The 19,177-nt window shown below is 51.5% G+C and overlaps 3 protein-coding genes across 21 annotated transcripts in view; 2 read left to right on the top strand and 1 right to left on the bottom strand.

The window, feature by feature from the left end:
* The first annotated feature begins 4,608 nt into the window (after positions 1-4,608).
* Positions 4,609-9,781, top strand: OGFOD2 (2-oxoglutarate and iron dependent oxygenase domain containing 2). Of its 3 annotated transcripts, none has more exons than XM_090120806.1 (7): positions 4,609-4,671; positions 5,089-5,145; positions 5,837-5,947; positions 6,846-6,945; positions 8,062-8,186; positions 8,671-8,928; positions 9,506-9,781. In XM_090120806.1, exons 2-7 carry the CDS (start codon positions 5,125-5,127, stop codon positions 9,779-9,781), a joined length of 891 nt encoding a protein of 296 aa, XP_089976932.1. In that variant the 5' UTR covers positions 4,609-4,671; positions 5,089-5,124. The 3 variants fall into 3 exon arrangements, with proteins under 3 accessions (XP_089976932.1, XP_031448494.2, XP_089976931.1); XM_031592634.2 differs by lacking the exon at positions 4,609-4,671 and adding an exon at positions 4,690-5,018; XM_090120805.1 differs by lacking the exon at positions 4,609-4,671 and adding an exon at positions 4,690-5,014.
* Positions 9,782-10,346: 565 nt separating this feature from the next.
* Positions 10,347-14,460, top strand: ARL6IP4 (ARF like GTPase 6 interacting protein 4). Of its 3 annotated transcripts, none has more exons than XM_031592636.2 (6): positions 10,347-10,473; positions 10,610-10,767; positions 10,848-11,147; positions 11,643-11,760; positions 13,452-13,521; positions 13,677-14,460. In XM_031592636.2, the coding sequence occupies exons 2-6, from the start codon at positions 10,623-10,625 to the stop codon at positions 13,731-13,733; spliced, it is 690 nt and encodes a 229-aa protein (XP_031448496.1). In that variant the 5' UTR covers positions 10,347-10,473; positions 10,610-10,622; the 3' UTR covers positions 13,734-14,460. The 3 variants fall into 3 exon arrangements, 1 of the variants encoding a protein (XP_031448496.1); XR_004166803.2 differs by lacking the exon at positions 10,347-10,473 and having other exon boundaries at positions 10,622-10,767; positions 13,677-13,856; positions 14,043-14,460; XR_004166804.2 differs by lacking the exon at positions 10,347-10,473 and having other exon boundaries at positions 10,622-10,767; positions 13,677-13,823; positions 14,043-14,460.
* Positions 14,461-14,513: 53 nt separating this feature from the next.
* PITPNM2 (phosphatidylinositol transfer protein membrane associated 2) overlaps positions 14,514-19,177 on the bottom strand; it is a 115,952-nt gene continuing 111,288 nt past the window's right edge. For all 15 annotated transcript variants that reach the window (XM_031592622.2, XM_090120799.1, XM_031592626.2 and 12 more), the window contains one exon: positions 14,514-18,753. In XM_031592622.2, coding sequence (XP_031448482.2) covers positions 18,409-18,753 — 345 coding nt within the window. In that variant the 3' untranslated portion in view covers positions 14,514-18,408. The remainder of the gene's footprint in view (positions 18,754-19,177) is intronic.

A 19,177-nucleotide genomic window follows, 5' to 3' on the forward strand; every position in this document is an offset into this window, starting at 1 on the left:
GGCACCGTTGCTCCCAAACACATTTTCTTCCATTTTGAATGTAAGAGAGGGCAGGACTCGACTTTTCCTTTTCATGGTCTTCCGCTCCCGCTTGTAGGCTGTGGTCATATTGGCGATCACCTGCAAAGCGGATAGCTTTGGTTGGGCTTAAAAGAGAGGTAGCTTAAAAATCAGCTCAACCATGCTGCAACTTTGTTGGCAAAAGCTGTGCCAAGGTCAGCATCACCGGCTGCACCTCAGGGCAAGGGAGGGAGCAAACGGGGACCTTCCAGCCTCATTTCAACAACCCCAAACTTCCAGGAGACCTTGTGTTAAGAAAGCATTATTTAATGGCTGTGCTCAGAGTTCTCCATCAGTAGAGGGCAGAACTGGATCTAGGCTGAAGCTATTGGAAGCTCACAACACCTCCTGCTAAACCACAGCTCTCGCCCTGCTTCTCCTGCAAGCAGAATCAGTGACCCAGCAGGGCAGGACACCTGGGCGTTGCCTAAGCAGGGCTCTCGCTGCCACTGCCACAATGCACTGCCCGCTGTGCCTGGCAATGGGAGAAAGCCTGCAGGCAAGAGATTCCTGTGGGACGGCATCTGTGGACAGATGGGGGGCTTAGCTGCAAAACCCCTTCAAGGCACTGCAAGACTTACAATTTCCTTCACCGCATTCTGCTGCTCTTGAACTGCAGCTGTGAATGGTGGGAGGCCATCTGTCTTAGCAGAGCTAACGCTCTGCTCTTTTGAGTCCTTGACAAAATCCACCTGCAAGGCATAGACACATGGTTATTACTCCAAAGCAGTGTCAGTGGCAAACCTCAGACACAACTGTGCTGTCTTGCAGAGTTACCTCAGACGACAGGCACACGTATCTGTTGAACATGAGGAAGAAAGGGGTGTACTTCGTGGCAGAGTTCACCGACGTGCGGAAATCGAAGAGGACGGGATCAAGGTGGGCATCCCATTCACTGGGCTTCTCGTTCACCACATTGCAGATGGAGGATTTGAGCACCTCAGCGCTGCGGTGATCCAGGCCCACACAGTCCACAGGGTTTGCAGGGGTGAGGATCTGGGAGATGTTCCAGCGCTCACACAGAAGCCGGCTGACCTGCAAAGGCAGGGGGTCATGCCCACAGGAGAACAAGGCAGGTCTGCACTGCAGCAGTGATCAGCTTCCACAGCATGAGACAGCACTGCCTCACTGGGATGTAGCTACAGAGTACAGAAAACAAAATACTGCTTATAGTGAAACAGACTGAAGTAGGAATCCCCCTGGCAGCATGAGGATACTACAGAAGAGGGAGAAAAGTATTACTGGGCATGAAAAACTCACTAGAGAAGTCAGAGCTGGAGTAAACATGTTGCAACAAATATTACCGTGCTTGTGGTTTTCCACAGCACTGGCAAGCTGGGTTAATCCCAGGGTAGGGCAGAGAGTTCACAGCCATCATCTCACAGGATTTTTTCCTTCTGGGCAAAGAAGCTGCAGTGTGGCTCAAGGCTTTATACCACATAACCACAGCTTCAAATCCCGACAGCATGAAAGCACTGACAAAGCACCTATTGCTGGCAAGACGGCTGGGGCAGGGAGATGGCAGCTTCAGCTCCTCGTGCCCTGTCCATGGCATGTTGTAGCTCTGATCAAAAGCAAACACTCAAGATCATGTTGTTTCTCCCTGAAACAGCCAACACCTGACCTACCTCCTCACAGAAGTCCCAGCTCTCACCAGCATAAATGTTCTTGGATGCTCCAAACCTGAATAAGAAGAGGACACACAACTTGCTTTACTCTGCTTGTCACAGGGCAGAGCCAGAGGCATTCAATCGGCACGGAAACAGGATACAAAAGGGAGAAAGGTCCTCTAATGGAGCTGGTGCTGAAGAAGCAGGCATCTTCCCAAGCACCTCCCAAGAGCAGAGAGAGGTCTGTTGGCTGTATCTGTTCCAAAATAGCCTAGCCTGTTTGCTTTTGAATGATAAGGCACCAGAAGAAACAAGCAAAGTTTTCTGTTCTGAATGCAAGTCTCTGCTGGCCACATGCATTTCCCACAGGGTACAGTGGAGGCAGGTACCACATGAGTGTAAAACAAACACTCTCTACAAAGGATCAGAGTACATTTTATAACTCTGTAGATAACTGGGGCACCAGCTCTCTTGACCTTGGAGCCAAAAAGTGAACCACTTATGTTTCCTTCTCCTTTCCACTGCTAACAAGAGAATAACGTGCTGTTCCCAAGGACTCTGCAGACAGCAAGGGGCACTGCATGGCCTCTCCTGCAGAAGAGTTCCTGCTCTTCTGGGGAACCATCTTGTGGACACATACTTCAACACAGTTTCTAGAGCACCCCCATATCTCACTGCAGAGGTGCAATTTAATCAAGAAGAGAAGAGCCCACCTGTAAAAAGTGGTAGCTAGTGCTTTAGCTACTGACAAGGCATCTTTCTTCTGCAGAGGAACAGCTTCAATCCATTTAGTGAAGTAGTCAGTCACAATGAGGACATGTGTATTGCTCTGGCTCGTCTCAGGAAAAGGTCCTGCATAAACAAGCATTTAAAAATAAATACATAAATAAATAAATGTGATGCTGTAATATTATCCAAACAGAGAAGGTAAAAAACTAAGCCCAGAAAACAACTGCTCCCAAAAGGCAAAATACTTTAACTCTTTTCTGCTGTAATTTAGACAGTACAGTTCTGTGACCTCTGTTAGCAACAGCACACCCATCACAGCCTCAATTCAGAGTGGTAACTCACACCCACATAACTCCCATTGTGTATGCAGTGGGAACTGTGCCAGTCATTTGGATCAGGTTGCACCCTGGTAAGCTGCTACGGCTTCCTTGGCAGTTCTTCACCACAGAGGTAGGCGGCTGTCACTCACGTGTGACCGTAAATCTGCCACGCTTCCCGACAGCGGGTGCAGAAACCTTGAAGAGGTTGTGAGACAGCCACAAACACTCACCATGAACAGCTAATCCCAGCACCTCCCAGGGGGACTCCACTTTAACAGGTCTGGTTTTCCGTGATATGTTTTTGTTGTGCTCTGCGTTTTGGCATGTTTCGCACATTTTGATCTGGAAAGGGAAAAACTGTATCAAAGGATTTTAAAATATGCTGACAAGTTATGTCAGATTCTGAACAAATTATAAGTGGGTAAGAGGGACAGTACCTCTGTGCAGCTTCCTTCTACCCAATAAAAACAGAGGGACGCAAGAAAAAGAGAACAGAGCACAGCAGGCTGACACAACTCATTTCTGACAAAACTCACCAGACAGCCTTCTCTGACACAATAACCAACTTTCTCAACGTGGCCTATAGCAAAGACATTTCTCACCCTGGTTTTGGATAAATATTTATTGTATTTTTTTCTAACGGCTAGAGAAATCACCATCCCTAGGATACCAGAGGGGTACTGTCTGGACCATGTAATGTAGCCACACTTCTCCAAAGCAGGCCGTGCTGCAGAGCCCTGCTGCAGGGGAATTACAATAGGTGAGAGGCCAAGCAGCCCAGGAGAGCTGCTGGAAACACTGTGCTCCTCTCTTTACAGCAATTCAGGGAGCTGAGGAGCTGTGGCAGGAATCCAGCCTGCTCAAAACTAAACTCAAAGCAACACTTTGTCTGAACCAATCCCATATTCCCACACTGGCCAAAACTGCCCTGCATGAGGATGCCTACCTGTGCAGATTTACTGATGCTCAGGGGAAAAGACATCCAATCTATCCAGCTGCCTCAAGACGCTCCAGCAGTTTCACCTGCAGAGTGGCCCAGTGCACGGCTTCAAAGCAACAGCACTAGGAGCAACACCGTCCCTGCAGCAGGGCTCTGGTAGCTGCTCACTCCTGCCTCAACCTCCTGGGAAAGTCAAAGACGTTGCTCCAGAACTTACCCAGTCCACCACATCCTTCACAATCCCCAGCCAGTAGTACCGGCTCTGAATGCGGTGCACCGTCTTCTTCTGGCCCAGGTGGTTCCCGATCTCGGTGAAGTGGCTCTCCAGGAAGACCTGCCGCCTGCGCTCGGGGTCCACGATCACCTCGCGCTTCTCCTCCTTCTTGGGCCCCACGTAGTACAGGCAGCCACCTGCGGGCGGGACGGCTTTGTTTCCCACGACGCTCGCACAGCCGCTCCCGTGGGGGCGCCGAGGACATCTCCCAAAAGCAGCAGAGCCTCGCGCCGAGCCCCCGCTCAGACCCCCACACTGAGGCAGCCAGCCCTCCTCCAGCGGGGGGTCCCAGCACCCCCACGGCGCCCCAAATCCCCACATTTCGCCCCCAAAGCGACGCCGGGATAACGGCACGGCACCCCCCGGCTTCCCGCAGCGGATCCCCCCCGCACCCCCGCGAGGGTCCGCCGGTTCCCACCATCGACGACGAATTTCTGGGCGTAGCGCTTGAGGTTCTTCCTCTTGATGGAGCAGAAGCTGGGCGGGAAGCAGCCCTCGGCCAGCAGGCGGTAAATGTCCTCGAACTTGCTGCTGGGGACGCACGGCTCGGCCGCCACCACCACCTCCTCCTCGGCCACTTGCAGCGAGGACTCCATGGCCGCCGCGGGGGCCCGGGCCGGGCGCGTGCCCGACGACCGCCCCGCGCGTGCCCGAGCGCGTGCCCGGCCCAGAGGGACGGACGGAGGAGGGCGGAGCCGCGGCCGCGCGGCGCGGGGATCGTCTGCAAAGAACCGCGCGGTGCGTGCGCGCCCCGAGGCGCGGCCAACGCCTCGCTACGGGCCGGGAATACGGGGGTCGGCGGCGTCGCCGTCGAGATTGCAAAAAGCGGCACGGAGAGGGAGGAGGAGAGGCGTTACGGCCGCCTCCTTTTCCCCGTTTTTCTTCCGGCCCGGAATTTTCCGACGCTCCCCCGCGCGCTCCGGAAGCGCTGTGGCGGCGCGCGCTCCGCTCCGGCGGGAAACATGGCGGCGGGCCGGCCGTTCCGAGCCTGCGCCTGCTTCTTCTCCGCCAACATCTTCGTCGGGCGCTGCGGGATGCACGTCTGCTACCGCGACGAGCGGCAGCTCCGGCGGGACTACGGGCGGGTAGCGGCGAGGCGGGGCGGGGCGGCGGGCTCGGCGTCGGGCTCGGCCGCTGACGGCCGTGTCGTTGCAGGCGCTGAGGGAGCGGGGCTGCGGCGGCGAGGAGCAGATGGCGGCCGTGCTGCGGGAGGTGAGCGCCGAGCTGCGGGCGGGGACCGAGGGCTGGCAGCTCCTCGGTCCCTTTCCTGCTGTTTTTAAAAGCCCGCTTTGGTGGCAGCGCCGGAGCAGCCTGCCCAGCCGAGCTGCCGCGTGGCGATGCTGGCACGACGTCCAGTTTCTGGGGGTCCCGTTTGTCGGGATGCCCCGCGGGTCCGTCACACGGCGGGCGGTGTGACGTCGTGGGGGGCACAGCAGAGCAGTTGTTGTCTGAGCTGTTTGCTGGGCGGTGATGGACGAGCCTGTCCCGGCACGATTTAACGCTAATCCCGTCTCCCTCCCGGGAAACGTCATCGTTGCGGACAAAACTGCTCTTGTCAGGACATAAACCAGAGCCAGAGCGATTCACGAGGTGTCAGAAATGCCCGAAAGGGATGAAAACTCACAGCTCCCCTGACACATCCGTGGAAAGGCTTCAGTTCTTTCTTAAGCCATCCATTGTGCAAATGTGTCTCACATCCCTCTTAGGCATCTGGGTTTTTAAATATTTACTCATCCTGTCTTGACTACAGAAAAGCAAAAGCATACGCTCAGGCTCCCAGAGGTGCCCTGAACAAAAATAACTGCTTTAGAACAATAAGCAGATTCCTGGAATTGTTTTAGTTATCCTCTGCTTTGTTATCTGCTCTGATTCTCCAGCACGACGCTCTGTTCTTTATTCCTAGATTGAAGCAGAAGTGCAGAGAAGAAAACTCCTGGTTCATCAGTCAGCAGAGCGCAAAGCCATCATCTCTCAATGTTACAAACCAAAGCACTCAGAAGTGTACACTCTTCAGGTAGATCCTGTGTTTGAAATCTGGTTTGCACTCAAGGAATTGGCTGAGAGTTTATATTTGCAGTAGGGAGCCCTTTATCATCAAGAGTGCATGCAGTTCCAGAGCTGGACTGAATTAAAAACAGAACAGTTGTCACAGCCCAGCGTGTTCTCCAGGCAGGACTCTGCCAAATGAGGGTCATTCTTTATGGAAGCTGCACCAGCACCTGGTGCTGAATGCAGAATATAGTTAGTAATTGTGAGCTAACGCACCACTGCACCAACAGAGTCACTGAAGAGTAAGGGACAGCCATAGAAATCAGCGCAGGTGCAGCAGCAGACTAATTACTCTCAGCTGAAGGGTGGGAGCAGGCTGCTTGCCTGTATGCACCCCACTGTAAATGCAGCACAGCCACCTTTGTTATGGGCTGCTCTGCTTTGAATTTCCTGATGTTTGACAGACATGTTCCCAGATTATTAATCGCACAAAAATTCTCACAGATTTACTGCTCCATAACCCTTTAGGAACATGTTTTGCCATTGGTTGTCATGATCTGTGCAGGGAAGTGCTTCCAGCAGAGCTCTGTCATGTTGAGGCCAGGAGAAGATGGTAAATCTTGTAGAAATGTCTTTGCATTTACCCCTTGGGTGTCCGTAATGTGAACCAGGCTCTTTCCCATTGCGCTAAGAATAAATCTGGACAGTTATACTTAGAAATACCCATGAACTACAACAAGACACAATTTGCTGGTAACATTTCCTGCCACAAAAGTAAGCCAAGTGCAACTAGCAGCCTCGCTCCCTAGGCTTTACATATTTTCCTGTGTGTATGTGAAAGTCCGTTTCCCTCTCAGGCTGTAGAAGATTCTGCAAGCTAATTGTGTTTCTGTTTACATTTGTCATCCTTCCCTTGGCACTAGGATTCATTTCTGGCCCCAGGTTTTCTAGAAATCGTTAGATACTGCACATCACCGGATGCTAATCTCCATGGCCTCCTGCGCTACACCGAGTCCTTCTCAGGTACAGAAAACAACCCATCATCAACAGAGAACACCCATGTGTTCACAGCTTCAGTGATGGCAGCTGTTTCCAAGCCCTGTTTCTGACAGCTCAGTTTTGATACACAGCCGGGACAAGCAGGATGTTATTTTCTGCTTGACGAGAGTCTCTGGAGAGGCAGTATTGTGCAGCAGTTATGTTGTGGTTGAGATCCTGTTTTCTGCTTTTCCAATCCCAGTCTGCTGATGTCTCATCAGAGGCTCTCACTGCAGCAGGGCTGGGGTTTTGCTTGTACCATAACCTCACAGGGGAGCCTGCTGTGAAGGAAATCTTAGCTTGAGGGGCTTGGTTTTCCCTCCCCGGTGCTTCCCCATTTCAGACAATTCCCTTTGGTTAGTCTGAGCTGAAATATTTTCAGTCTAGTTTTCAGCCTTTTAAATCTGTGCTTTCAGCTTCCCTGGTGGCATTTTTGAAGATCTCTCCCTGCCAGAAACACTGACAAAATTTGGAAGGGAAGCTGCAAAGTTGCCTCTTTTTCTCAAGACAAAAAGAAAGAGACAAGTGTGTGTGTACAAGGCTGCTGTTGGTTATTTTCCCAAGAAGTAGTTTCCAGGCACATTACCTTTTCACACTGTCTTTATCACAGCACCTATATCCTTAATACTGAGCTCCCCTTAGACCTTTATGGCTCTACCCTGAAAAGCAGCACAGATGGCCTGGTGTTCCCAGAAAGATGGGCTGGACAAGTAAATTCCCCTTCCTCTAAATGACCTTGAGTCCCTTTCATCCATAGGACTGCCAGTGATGAGTTGCTGACTTACTGCCCTCCCTCTCAGCTTCTGGGCCCTCTCAGAGCATTTCCTGAGCACCTACAGCAGGCATTTAAATCAGTGCCAGGTCTCACAACTGATGGGGATGGGGAAGCCTGGAAGCAAAGGGTCGACATGAAAAACAACAAATCCATCCCAGAGCTGATCCTGAGGAACAGTGCCAACTCTTTGAGCAGCCAGAGCATAAAGTGAAAAATACAGGTGCTGCTTTCTCACCAGCACCAGCATAGTCTAGCTAGAAAACACAACAGCTAAGAAGACTTTCATGTTATTTACCTCAGCAAACACTGTCTCCTTTTCTTGACAGATAAGCGGATCTTTCGACTCCCAGTGTTCACAGAGGAGTTCTGCCAAGCCTTTATTGAGGAGCTGGAGAACTTTGAGCAGTCGGACATGCCTAAAGGCAGGCCCAACAGCATGAATAACTATGGGGTAGGACTCATCAGCTCTTGTGCTTCTTTAGGGGGAGTGTTCCTGAGCACAGTTTACCTCCTTGCTTCACAATTCTTTCCATTCCAAACTGTTTATATTGAGTGCAGCATAGTTTGAGTACAGACTCTTTGAAATGAAAGGGTTGAAGGAATGTATGTTATTTGTCCAGAGGCAAAAGGATGGGCAAAAGCAGGGAGTAGGGGTGGGATCTGGTATCTCAAAGCAATGAGCACCTTGCATTTAAGCAACACATATTTAAATCAAAGAGTATGTTTTTAAAGGACACTCAATTTTTGATCTTACTGTGTTCACTATCAGTTTCTACCTTGATCCTCTTTCCTCCCCTGTACCTGGAGTTCTTTGGTCCTTTCTTTGAGCGAGCAGCAGCATTGGAAAAGTGCAAGACAGCTCAGCAGCTGCTCTGATGAAACAGCAGATGTACCCAGCTGTTGGTCAGCTGTTCCATCTCCTCTCTTTGAAACAGGTTTTACTCAACGAGCTAGGGATGGATGAAAGTTTCATCACACCCCTGCGTGAAAAGTATCTGCGTCCCATCACAGCCCTGCTTTATCCTGACTTGGGGGGTGCCTGCCTGGACAGCCATAAGGCATTTGTTGTCAAGTACTCGCTGCATGAAGATCTGGATCTGAGCTCTCATTATGACAATGCAGAAGTCACCCTAAACGTTTCTCTGGGAAAAGACTTCACAGAAGGCAATTTGTATTTCGGGGATTTCAGACAGGTACTGAACACATTCCTCATCTGGACCCTATTTCTGTTCCCCTCTGTCCTCCAGTTTCAGGGCATTAACTATGTTCTAAAAAGCAGTTGCTCACTTCTGACAGTCAAATCCTCTGTCCCTTCCCCTTTTCTACAATGTAGTGGTTAGGTAGGGACCTCTACTGCTATAAATAAGTTAGCAATATTCAAGCTAACTGCAGCCAATTCAAAGAGAGGACAGACACAGCTACTGTAGTAGCAGCTGGAGTGAAGCAAACAAACCCATCTTCCCACAAGGAAAATAATGATCAAAGAGGTGCTGAGAGAGACAGAAGTTACTTAAGATGAGACTTAATTCCATATCCATTTTTTCCAGGGAATTCTAAACAAGAGAGGGATTAAAAAACCCCACACTGGTGAAACTGGTTTGTTGTTGTTGTTGTTTTAATTGAAACTGCCTTTAAATTTTCTCTGGACCTGGCACTGAAAATGGCTTACTGTGACTGGTTGAACTGTGGGTGAAGAAAATTCAACTACTTGAACTCTGTTCTTTTAGGGACTTTCTGGTGTAATGCCATATCCACCTCTCTTTGTTCCAGGATCCTTCCCCTGTGCCAAACTACATAGAGGTGGAACACGTGGGAACCCAGGGGCTGCTGCACCGAGGAGGGCAGATCCACGGGGCGCTTCCCATTGCCTCGGGGGAACGCTGGAACCTCATCATTTGGATGAGATCATCAGCCATCCGCAACCAGCTGTGTCCCATGTGCAACCAGAAACCCCAACTGGTGGAGGCAGAGGGGTTTGGAGACGGGTTCACAGAAACCTGTGAAGAAGACGTGCCTGAGACCGTGGATCTCTGCTCGGTGTGGTAGCAGGTGGGGCATGCCTTCTGCAGAACAGATCGCCTCCAGCTGCTTTCTGCCTTCTCGGACCGCGCTGACAGCCTCGGGTGGACGTTGAGTCATTTAAGAGGGAGTTGTCACCGTGCAAGGTGACACCAAACCGGTCCTGCTGGGAAGCCAGCTGCTCCCACTGCTGCTGCGAGGGCTGGCGAGGGCGCGCAGCCACACATCGGAGCGCTGGAGGAGCGCGGAGACGTGCAAAGCCCCAGCGCTGACTCACTGCAAGGACTGCCAACCGTGCAGGTGTGCAGGACAAGACCCGGCGCTGCTTTTCATCTGCGGAGACGTCTGTGCCGACGGGCGGTGCGCTCCGCGTGTACGTGGAAAAGAGCAGTGCAATAAATCCCCACGTGCTCCACTTGGCGCTGTTCGCAGGAGCTCTCAGGGACGCTCCGCAACCGGCTGCGGGAGGAGGAATGGCAGCCTGAGGGCCTCCGCCCGCAGCCCAGCGGCAGAAGCGCTGCGCTGTGGCTGCCGCCGTCGGTGTCCCCGCGCCGTGAGTGGCTCCGCGAGCGCTAAGCGGAACCACGGAGCGCGGCGCAGCTACCCGGGCGGCGCCTTGTGAGTGAGGGACCGGAAGTGGGCGGTGGGACCGGAAGTGAGATCCGGGGCTGTAACGGCGGCGCGGCGCTCGGTGCGCGCGGTGAGGCCCGTGGACAACGGTGAGCACGTGCGCGTGGCGGCGGCGCGGAACGGCAGTTGAAGGGTCGGAGTGTGCGCGCCTCTTAAAGAGACAGCACACCTCTTAGATCCCTTTGGCATTCCCAGTCGGGCCGTAGCGCTGACCTCTCTCCGCAGACCCCGGCGCACCATGGCCCGCGGGCGGTCCCGGAAGCGATCCCGGAGCAGCAGCAGCCGCAGCCCCTCTGGGAGCGGACGGGAGAGGCGCGGCGCGAGGAGCGGTGCGGCCTCTCCGGGTCCCCGGCACCGGCCGAGCTCTGCGGCCGCCAGGGAAGGTAGGGAAGGCCCTGTCCCCCGCGGTCCGGCCCCCCCCCCCCTCCGTGGTGCTGTGCTGAACTCCCGCTGTGTGTTGCAGGAAGGAAGAAGGAGGGAAGGAAGAAAAAGAAGAGGAAGGCAAACGCTTCGTCCTCTGACAGTTCGTCCTCCTCCCGCTCCTCATCCTCCTCCTCCTCCAGTGACAGTGACACCAGAGCGAAGCGGCACGGCAGAAGGAAGCGAGGGAAACACAAAGACAAGAAGAAGAAGAAGAAGTTAAAGAAGAAATTGAAGAAGAAGTCAAAAGAAAGAGTTAAGGAGGACAGAGGTGTGGGTGAGGCACTGCCTGGCCCTTCGCTGGAGCTGTGGCAGAAGGAGCCACAGGTGGACCCCGGGCCAGGTAACCCCGGGCTGATGGCTGCTGCCTCCCTGGTGGGATTGGGGTTGGGCCCATAGGGGCACCCGGCTCTTCTCCCTGTGGCCCACAGCAGTAAATGTAAGGAGCCACGCGTGTGAGTTCATTGATGAATTTCATTCTGATTTGTGAATGTGAGCTGAGAACAAAGATGCTGGATGAAAGGATGCTGTCAGCAGTAACGGCAGTGACATCCAGGCTGGATGGGGTTGTGAGCAACCTGATCTAGTGGGAGGTGTCCCTGCCTATAGCAGGGAGTTGGAACTACATGATCTTAAAGGTCCCCTCCAACCCAAACCATTCTATGATAAAATTGCTGCCTACATCCATCTGGGACATGAAGCACACCCAGGCTGTCCCTTGCATGGTTTTTTATTGAACCACCAGTATCTGGTGCTGTGTTCCCATCTGCTCCCTGCAGGCACGATGCTGTGGCTGCTGGTCCTGCCAGCACAGCTCTGACTAATGGACATGTTCCAGTTTTGACAGATGAGCAGAAGTCCCGGATCCAGGCTATGAAGCCAATGACAAAGGAGGAATGGGATGCGAGGCAGAGTGTTATCAGAAGAGTGGTGGATCCTGAAACAGGGAGAACCAGGTATGGCTGCTTTGGGCAGAAGAGAGGTGATGGATTTGTCCATCGCTATGCAGGTTGAATGGGATGGGATACTGGAAGATGTGCAGTACTGCCTGGAGTCAGGTCCCCCTCAGCAGCAAAATCTGTCACGCAGGTCCTCTCCATCAAACCTGCTGTAGCTTACCCTGAAAGTGGCAATTTTATACTGAGTTTCAGAGCTGCAAAATGCCATTCCCAGCCACTGGTGCCCCAGCTCCAGTTAGCATCCAGGTGTGAGAGTGGGGAGGGAGTGGGTATGTTCCCCTTGGAGTTACAGACAACGGACTGAAGTCCATATAGCAGCCAAATGGAAATGACCCAGTTTGTAATACGCTGCACCTTCCAGCAAACAGAAAACATCACGGTGAGGAGAATTGGGTATGACAAGTCCAGTCTTAAAATAGAAGGCAGCCTGCGGGACTTAGGGAGGTGTGGAACTAAAGTCAGTTCCATGTAAAGCATGTAATGAAGACATTTAAATTCCTGTTCATGCTAGGGATTGTGAGCTGTCTTTGATGATGCTGGAAATAAGCTTGGGTGAGATGTCCTGATCTGGCTGCCTTCCAGGCCAAAACTGGCTCCTATTTGAATGGCCTTGCAGCTCCCTCAGGCAGTCAGAAGCAGATTTGAATTCAGTGGGGGATGGAAAAAAAAAAAGTTTTGCAGAAGTTGAGTCCACTGTTGTTGACAGAGAAGCTTCTGCAGGTGGTGGGATGGAAGGAGATGTTTCTATTACAGGTATTTTCTCCTGCAATGTGCAAGTGTGACTGGCTCAGTACATAACAGATGCAGGGCCCTCAGCCTTGGACAGGGCTAGTTGGTCCCTGCAGGGGGATGCTGCTTTCTCAGGGACCACAGCTGTGCTGGCTGCAGCTTGCTGATGCTCATCACATAAGAACAAGAGAAAAAGTTGATATGGCCAAAATGATGTGTTGTGGTTTAAGCTGGCAGGTTGCTAAGCACCATACATTTGTTCACTCACTCCCCTCCTTCTCAGTGGGAAGGGGGAGAGAAACAGGAGAAAGAAAACAAAGTAGAACTCGTGGGTTGAGATAAAACTATTTACTAAGAGAAAAGGAAAAGTGTAATAATTATGACAAATATATATAAAAGTATATATAACAATTGATGCACAAGCAATTGCTCACCACCCCCCGACTGATGCCCAGCTAGCCCCATAAGCACTGAAAGAGAGAGGTGAACTCCCACCCCCTTCAGAAGTCCTTCCCCTTGATGCTGTATGGTATGGAATATCCCTTTGGCCAGTTTCAGTCAGCTGTCCTAATTCATTTCCCTCCCAGCTCCTTGTGCCCTTTGCTGAGAATGACCTTGGCTCTGTACAACACTGTTTAGCAGACGCTATAAACATCAGTGTGTTATCAGCATTGTTTTTCTCCTAGAACCAAAATATAGCATTATACCAGACACTCTGAAGAAAAATCCATCCCAGATAAAACTAAGATGGCACATGATAGAGCTTCAAGGGTTGGGGCAGTCTCTGGACTAGCACAGAGGTGCACCAGCCCAGCTCCTGGTCCCATGTGTGTCTGTCCCATACGTTGCTGGAGAATTTTGTTCAATTTTGTTTTCCTGGCACATATTGCATAGGGCAGGGGAACCAACGTGGCTGGCAGATAGTCCTCACACCTCATGGTCCTGTATTTGTCTTTCAGGCTTATTAAGGGAGATGGAGAAGTGCTGGAGGAGATCGTCAGCAAGGAGAGACACAAGGAGATTAACAAGGTACTGGGGCTGATTGCTGGGTTGTTTTGCCTCTCAAGGGGCCCCACCAGGGCAAACAGAGTCCTGGCAGCCCCACAGAGGCCCCAGCCAGTGAGTGTTGTGGTCTTTTGTCCTGGTAAAGGCTGTGCTCTGAGTGCCCATTTCTCCACTTCCAGCAAGCCACCCGTGGGGATGGGCTGGCCTTCCAGGTGAGAACGGGGATGCTGCAGTGAGCCTGTGCTGTAGCTGTGCCAGAGACTCGTCCTGCTGCAGACACAGCCCTGGTGCACTGATGAACTGGACCTGCAGGCAGCACCGCATCGGTACGCTTCCCTGGGGGCAGTGTCATTCAGTCTGTAAGTTACTGACTGGGAAGGAGAAAGACCTTAATGGTTCATCTCCCATTAAACAGCTTCTCTCCTCCCTTTCATAACTGGGGCCAGCATGGCTGTAATGCTGCTTGCCCTTGTGACCCTTTTAAGGCCTGAGGAGCTCAGCAGCACAGAAATGCTGATGCCTTATCTCTGGGCTTTTGTTGGCAGGAGCTGGCACAGGGTCTGCAGCAGGGCTGCAACACTGACAGCTGCGTCTTCCCTTCAGGGGCTGCTTCTGGCCCTTCTTGTGCTGCTCTGTCTGCCCCATGCACTGAGAACCTGGGGGCAGGGGTTTTGCTCACCCATTGTGTGGAGAGGAGCCTTTGCCTTGCTCTCTTCCTGCCTTTTCCTGCAGCGTAGGCCCCATGTGGCAGCAAGGCTCTCAGCAGCTCAGGGCCCACACCCATAGCAGCTGTAACACAAATGCCTGTTGTTTTCCCCCACTGCAAAGTTCATACATCTACAAACTTTAAAGTAATAAAAAAAAATGGTTATAGGACAGACGAGTACTGCAGGACTGCTCTGCACAGATTTCCATGCTCTGTTTGTTGCTCTAACCCCCATTAAAGTGGCGCCTGCTCACATTCTGGGCTTTGTGACTTCTGTTTCTAGAACTTCCCAAATAAGCAGACAGAGACGAGCCTTCCCATTTCTTTAATCTGTGTAACTCACAATGATACTGTACACAAAGCACACCCAGGCATTGGGACGATGCACTAACAGCAAGGAGGAGAAGGAAGTTGTACAGAAGGTTTGTCACACACAAGCAAGTCGTCTGCACGGCGCTGTACACGCGGGCGCACGCAGCGCCGCGCTGTGCCCTCTGGTGGTTCCCCACGCACCCACCTGTCACTCCCCCAGAGCAATTTTTTATAAATAAAATAGAATTAACATCGTTGAATATAAAACCGACAGTCGAGGGTATCAACAGGCAGAGAGGGTGCTGAGGATGGGGAAGGGACCGTAAGGCTTCTAGAACTAATAGGAAATGCAGCAAAGTGGCAATACCTGAAGAAGGGGCTGCTACAGCAAGCACGGCGGCTGCTGGCGGAGCGGCGGCGGCGGTAAGCCTTTGGCTGGTTCCTGCGCTCGGCTCGCGGATCGGACACTGTAAACGTTTTTGGTATGAGAATTTCACCTCGTCTGACAGAGTGAGCAACCCAGGAAAATGACTCGGAATGAACGCATGGGCTTTTTTTTATTAATTAAAAAGAAAAAAAACAAGATTTTAAAGGGACAGCGTCAGGTGCGAAGTCTGGCCCAATTGTTCGGGAATACAAAAAGCTGCTTGTTAGAAAAATCTGAGCTCCACGGTGGAGTTTGATTCTGATGGAAGCAATTGAAAAAAGAGAGGAAAAGAAATAAAAAAAGAGAAGCCTAAGGCAGCCTGTGCAGGGTGTGCTGTGTTGTGCAAGTGTAGGAACAACATGGGCTGAGGGCTGCCCAAACAGCCAGAGGGAGGAGGCCAAGCAACTCTTCATAGTCTTTCGTTTCAAAGCAAATGAGTTATTTGCAACAAAGATAAATTAGGTCTTTAACCTGACAGTGCCCCTTTAGTAAGGATGGAATATACATTTGTGTTTCCCTCCCTGCATCCAAGTGGATCCTCTTCCAGACACGTGGAAAGGCATTGAGTCACATGCATCGCTCTCCAAAACAGCTCAGAACAAACAGGTTATAAACAGAGTTAAACTATTGCTATTGTTCTTTGAGTGAGTAGCACGTTGATCTTTGCTTTGAAGAGATGAGTGCCAGATGGGGGTGGCTGAAGATAGACTGATGTACTGTGATGGACTGAACTGGTGAAGAAAACTCATTGGCATATTTCCTGGTAACTACACCCACGTCATCTGGTATTATTGCAGCAATAAAGGTCCTGCTCTACAATTGCTTCTCCATGTTGGATTTGCACAATGGCAACAGATGGGGGGCATGGAAAGGACCTGGGGAATTTCAAGAAGCTGAACAAAGGGTGAGGACGGAGCGCTATGATTGTCAGTCTAACTGGTCAGTAGCTGCTGGGAACGTGAAGTGATGGAGAGGTGAGTATAATATTGCACTTCTGCATTCATTGACAGTTACGCTAAAGTTGGTCCATGAAGTAATTGCTTTGTACATAATGCCTGAAACAAAAAGCTACATTTTTAAATATTAATAAACCCTGAAGGCTCCAGTCCCTCCAGCCATTTCTTCCTCTACATAAATAAATAGCTTTCAATTTTACATATCCACTTTTTATGTTGAAAATTTACATTCGCCTCTGTTTTACACTATCTACACATAAGAAAACGTGAACATCTCATCAGCATTGGAAAACGCACAGATTGCGCCTTGCCTCGGTGGTGGACTTTGAGGAAAGAGGAATTTTGCAAAGGCCATATCCAAATTTGCAGAAATTATTTAGTGATGTGGTTTGGTGACTTCACAGGATGGATTGTGGCTTGGCTTCCTACTCGGATGGCAACTGTTCGATAGAACGTTCGACTAGCAAAAAAGCTGGGACAATTCACATTGGTTTTTAACCCAGCAAGCTCCAGATGTACATTCAGAGAGAGCTCAGCTGAGTCCACAGAAAGGGAAGTCAGTTTTCGGTAATAAAAGTCATCAGATACATTCTGTAATTGAAGAACTATCAAAGAGGAGTGGTTATGCGGTGTGCAGTCAGGCTGCAGGACGGGGAGCTGCACTGTGTGGGCAGCAGCCTCGGCTCAGCACTGTCCCTCAGTCGACCCAAAGCGCCGTGAGCACGAGGTCTGAGGTGCCTGATGCGAGATCTGCCTACCGTGGCCCAAGGCCAATGAGCAGAACAGTGTTCACAGTGCTGCGTGTCTCAGTGCGGCCGTCCTGCGCTTCGTATTGAAACAGTTAATAAAATGAAGCAGCCAGTCTAAAAAATTTTGTTATAAATAAGATCATCGGAAGTAGAAAGTGGTATAAATACAGGAAGGTGTGGTGGGGGAAAGCTGGGTTACACGTAGTTGGGGAGCTCAGTAGGACTATAAAATCTCCACGTGAAGAGGCCAACTGGAGCCTGTAAATGGGCCGCCCAAGTGTGTGCAAGGAGGGAGCTGGGCCTCTGGCCGGGGGCACGGGGCTGTGGGGCTCTTTGCTGAGCCCCCACACCAGGCACTGTTCTCACCTGCAGCACGGCAGGCAGCTCCCTCTGCCACGCACAGCCCCGGCTCCAGCAGCGCACCGACCGTCGGCTCAGGCACATCCACTGAGAGACACACCAGGAAAATTCAGATATGGCCTTTTCTTATGCTTGCCTGACTCTGTTGGCACACTTCCTTACAGTCTCCTTACTGCTGGAAAAACTTCTGCACAGGATTATTTTCTTTAAATATGTACACATACATATATATACGTGTGTGTGTGTGTGCATACATATATGCACATCTTTATATATAGATATACACACACACACACCCTGGTAGCGATATTTAATTGTCATGCACTACAAACAGTTGGGTGTAGCTACATGAGATGGTAACAGGTTTCCATTCTAAAAATCATCAGTGCAAAAAACAATGAGGTTTTACAGTTCAGTAACTACAGGTCAAAGAAGCGAGTCTGGTTCCCACTGAAGCTGCTACTGAACTTGGAGAGAACCCAGGAAGAAGAAAATGTCTCCGAGGTGGGTGTTGAGAGAGTCAGACCCTGCATTTGGATGAGAAGAACTGCTTGCAAATATACGGTGGCTAGTTCTGGAAATTATATATAGCAATAATATTTGGAGATTTAACAGCAAATTAAGTGTCTGAGGCTTGCGACAGCTCAAACAGAATAGCCTGTATTCTTCTGTTCAGAGGTCAATGCATTCAATTCCATCGGCTTCTAAAATGTCTCGTTAAAAAATAATAGTAGTCTCGACCCCAGTTGCTTGGGCGTGAATCTGCCGACATTCTGCCCCTACCAAGAGCATCAACACCCTTCTGTTTTGCCACTGCACATACTCCTTGAGAACATGGCTGAACATGAAGCCCTCTGTACAGGTAAAGCTCTTGGTCGCTCTGCCTGGCACAGCCCACGCCAAATCCCACACGTGGGGCTGTCCGTGCTGCAGGAGCAGTGTGCTCACTGACCCCAACCCCACCCCTGCACCGGCAAAGCCCCTCCGGCAGCTCCTGGGACAGCCACGAGCAAATTCCCCAACCTCACCCCCTGTTCTGTGGCTCTGAGGACAGCACTCGGTCACGCATATCGGAGCGATGGCTAAGAAGGTGAGGAGGCACGTATTTACAGTCACTATACCTGGATAAGAGAAGGAGGCAGGAAAGAGCACAACCTTGACCTGGAGACTTCCCCCTCCAATTTCCAGCTGTTCCTTGAGCTCATGCCGCACAAACCTGACGCTCCCGCTTGCAAGGCCTGCACGTTCTGTGTGGGAAACATCCCATCTCTTCCCAGAATACCACGATGTTATGAGAGTAGCACCATATTTACCCTTCCACGTTAACGCCGGCCTCATCCCTCTTTCCTTTTGTTCTCTCCTCCGGTGGCTGCAGCCGACAGGTTGCTGGCTCTGGCTCGGCTACTTCTGCCCCAGGAGGCCAGACTCCAGGCGGGACGCTGGGCTGCGGCCCCAGCACCCCGTGGCGATGCTCATACTTCTTTGGCTGCGTTCCCTGTCCCTCTCCTTGTCGCCGTCGGACTGGCTCTGGGTGCGTTCAGGGCGGTGGCCGGCGCTGCCTCCAGCTGCTGAGGGCTGTGAGGAGATGGTCCGCAGCAGGTGGTTCCTTTTGCGCAGGAATTCAGTCTGGCTGGGCAGCCCGAAGCTGCCCTTGCGCAGCGCCATGCGTGTGGTGTTCTTGGCGGGGCGCGAGCGGTGGTTGTACTCCAGCTGGGCCAGGTGGGCTGCGTACCCCTCCGTGATGAACTGCAAGACAAGAGGGATGAGGGCAGGGAAAGCCATCGTGTCTCCCCAGTAGGCACTATGCAGCTGAAGCCTTTTGGTGTGCCAGGTTTGCTGGGGGCGATGCACAAGACACCGAGCCTTTCAGACATGATAGGACCTGGTACACGGGGTGGTTCCTGTCCTCTTAGAATTACAGAATTGCTTGAGTTGGAAGGGACCTCTAAAGGTCTGCAGTGCACAGGGACACCCACAGCTCCATCAGTGCTCACAGCCTCGTCCCCTCACCGTGGCTGTCTGTAAGAATGGGGCACCACCACTTCTCTGTGCACCTCGTGCAGTGCCTCATCACCCTTTTTATAAAAACTTCTTCCTTTTACCCAGTCTAAATCTGCCTCTAAGTTTGAAACCAATTCCCCTTGTTCTACAACACAGACCCTGCTAAACT

This window comes from Phasianus colchicus, chromosome 18, assembly GCF_987193195.1.
Source record: "Phasianus colchicus chromosome 18, bPhaCol1.hap1.1, whole genome shotgun sequence".
NCBI classification, from domain to species: Eukaryota; Metazoa; Chordata; class Aves; order Galliformes; family Phasianidae; genus Phasianus; species Phasianus colchicus.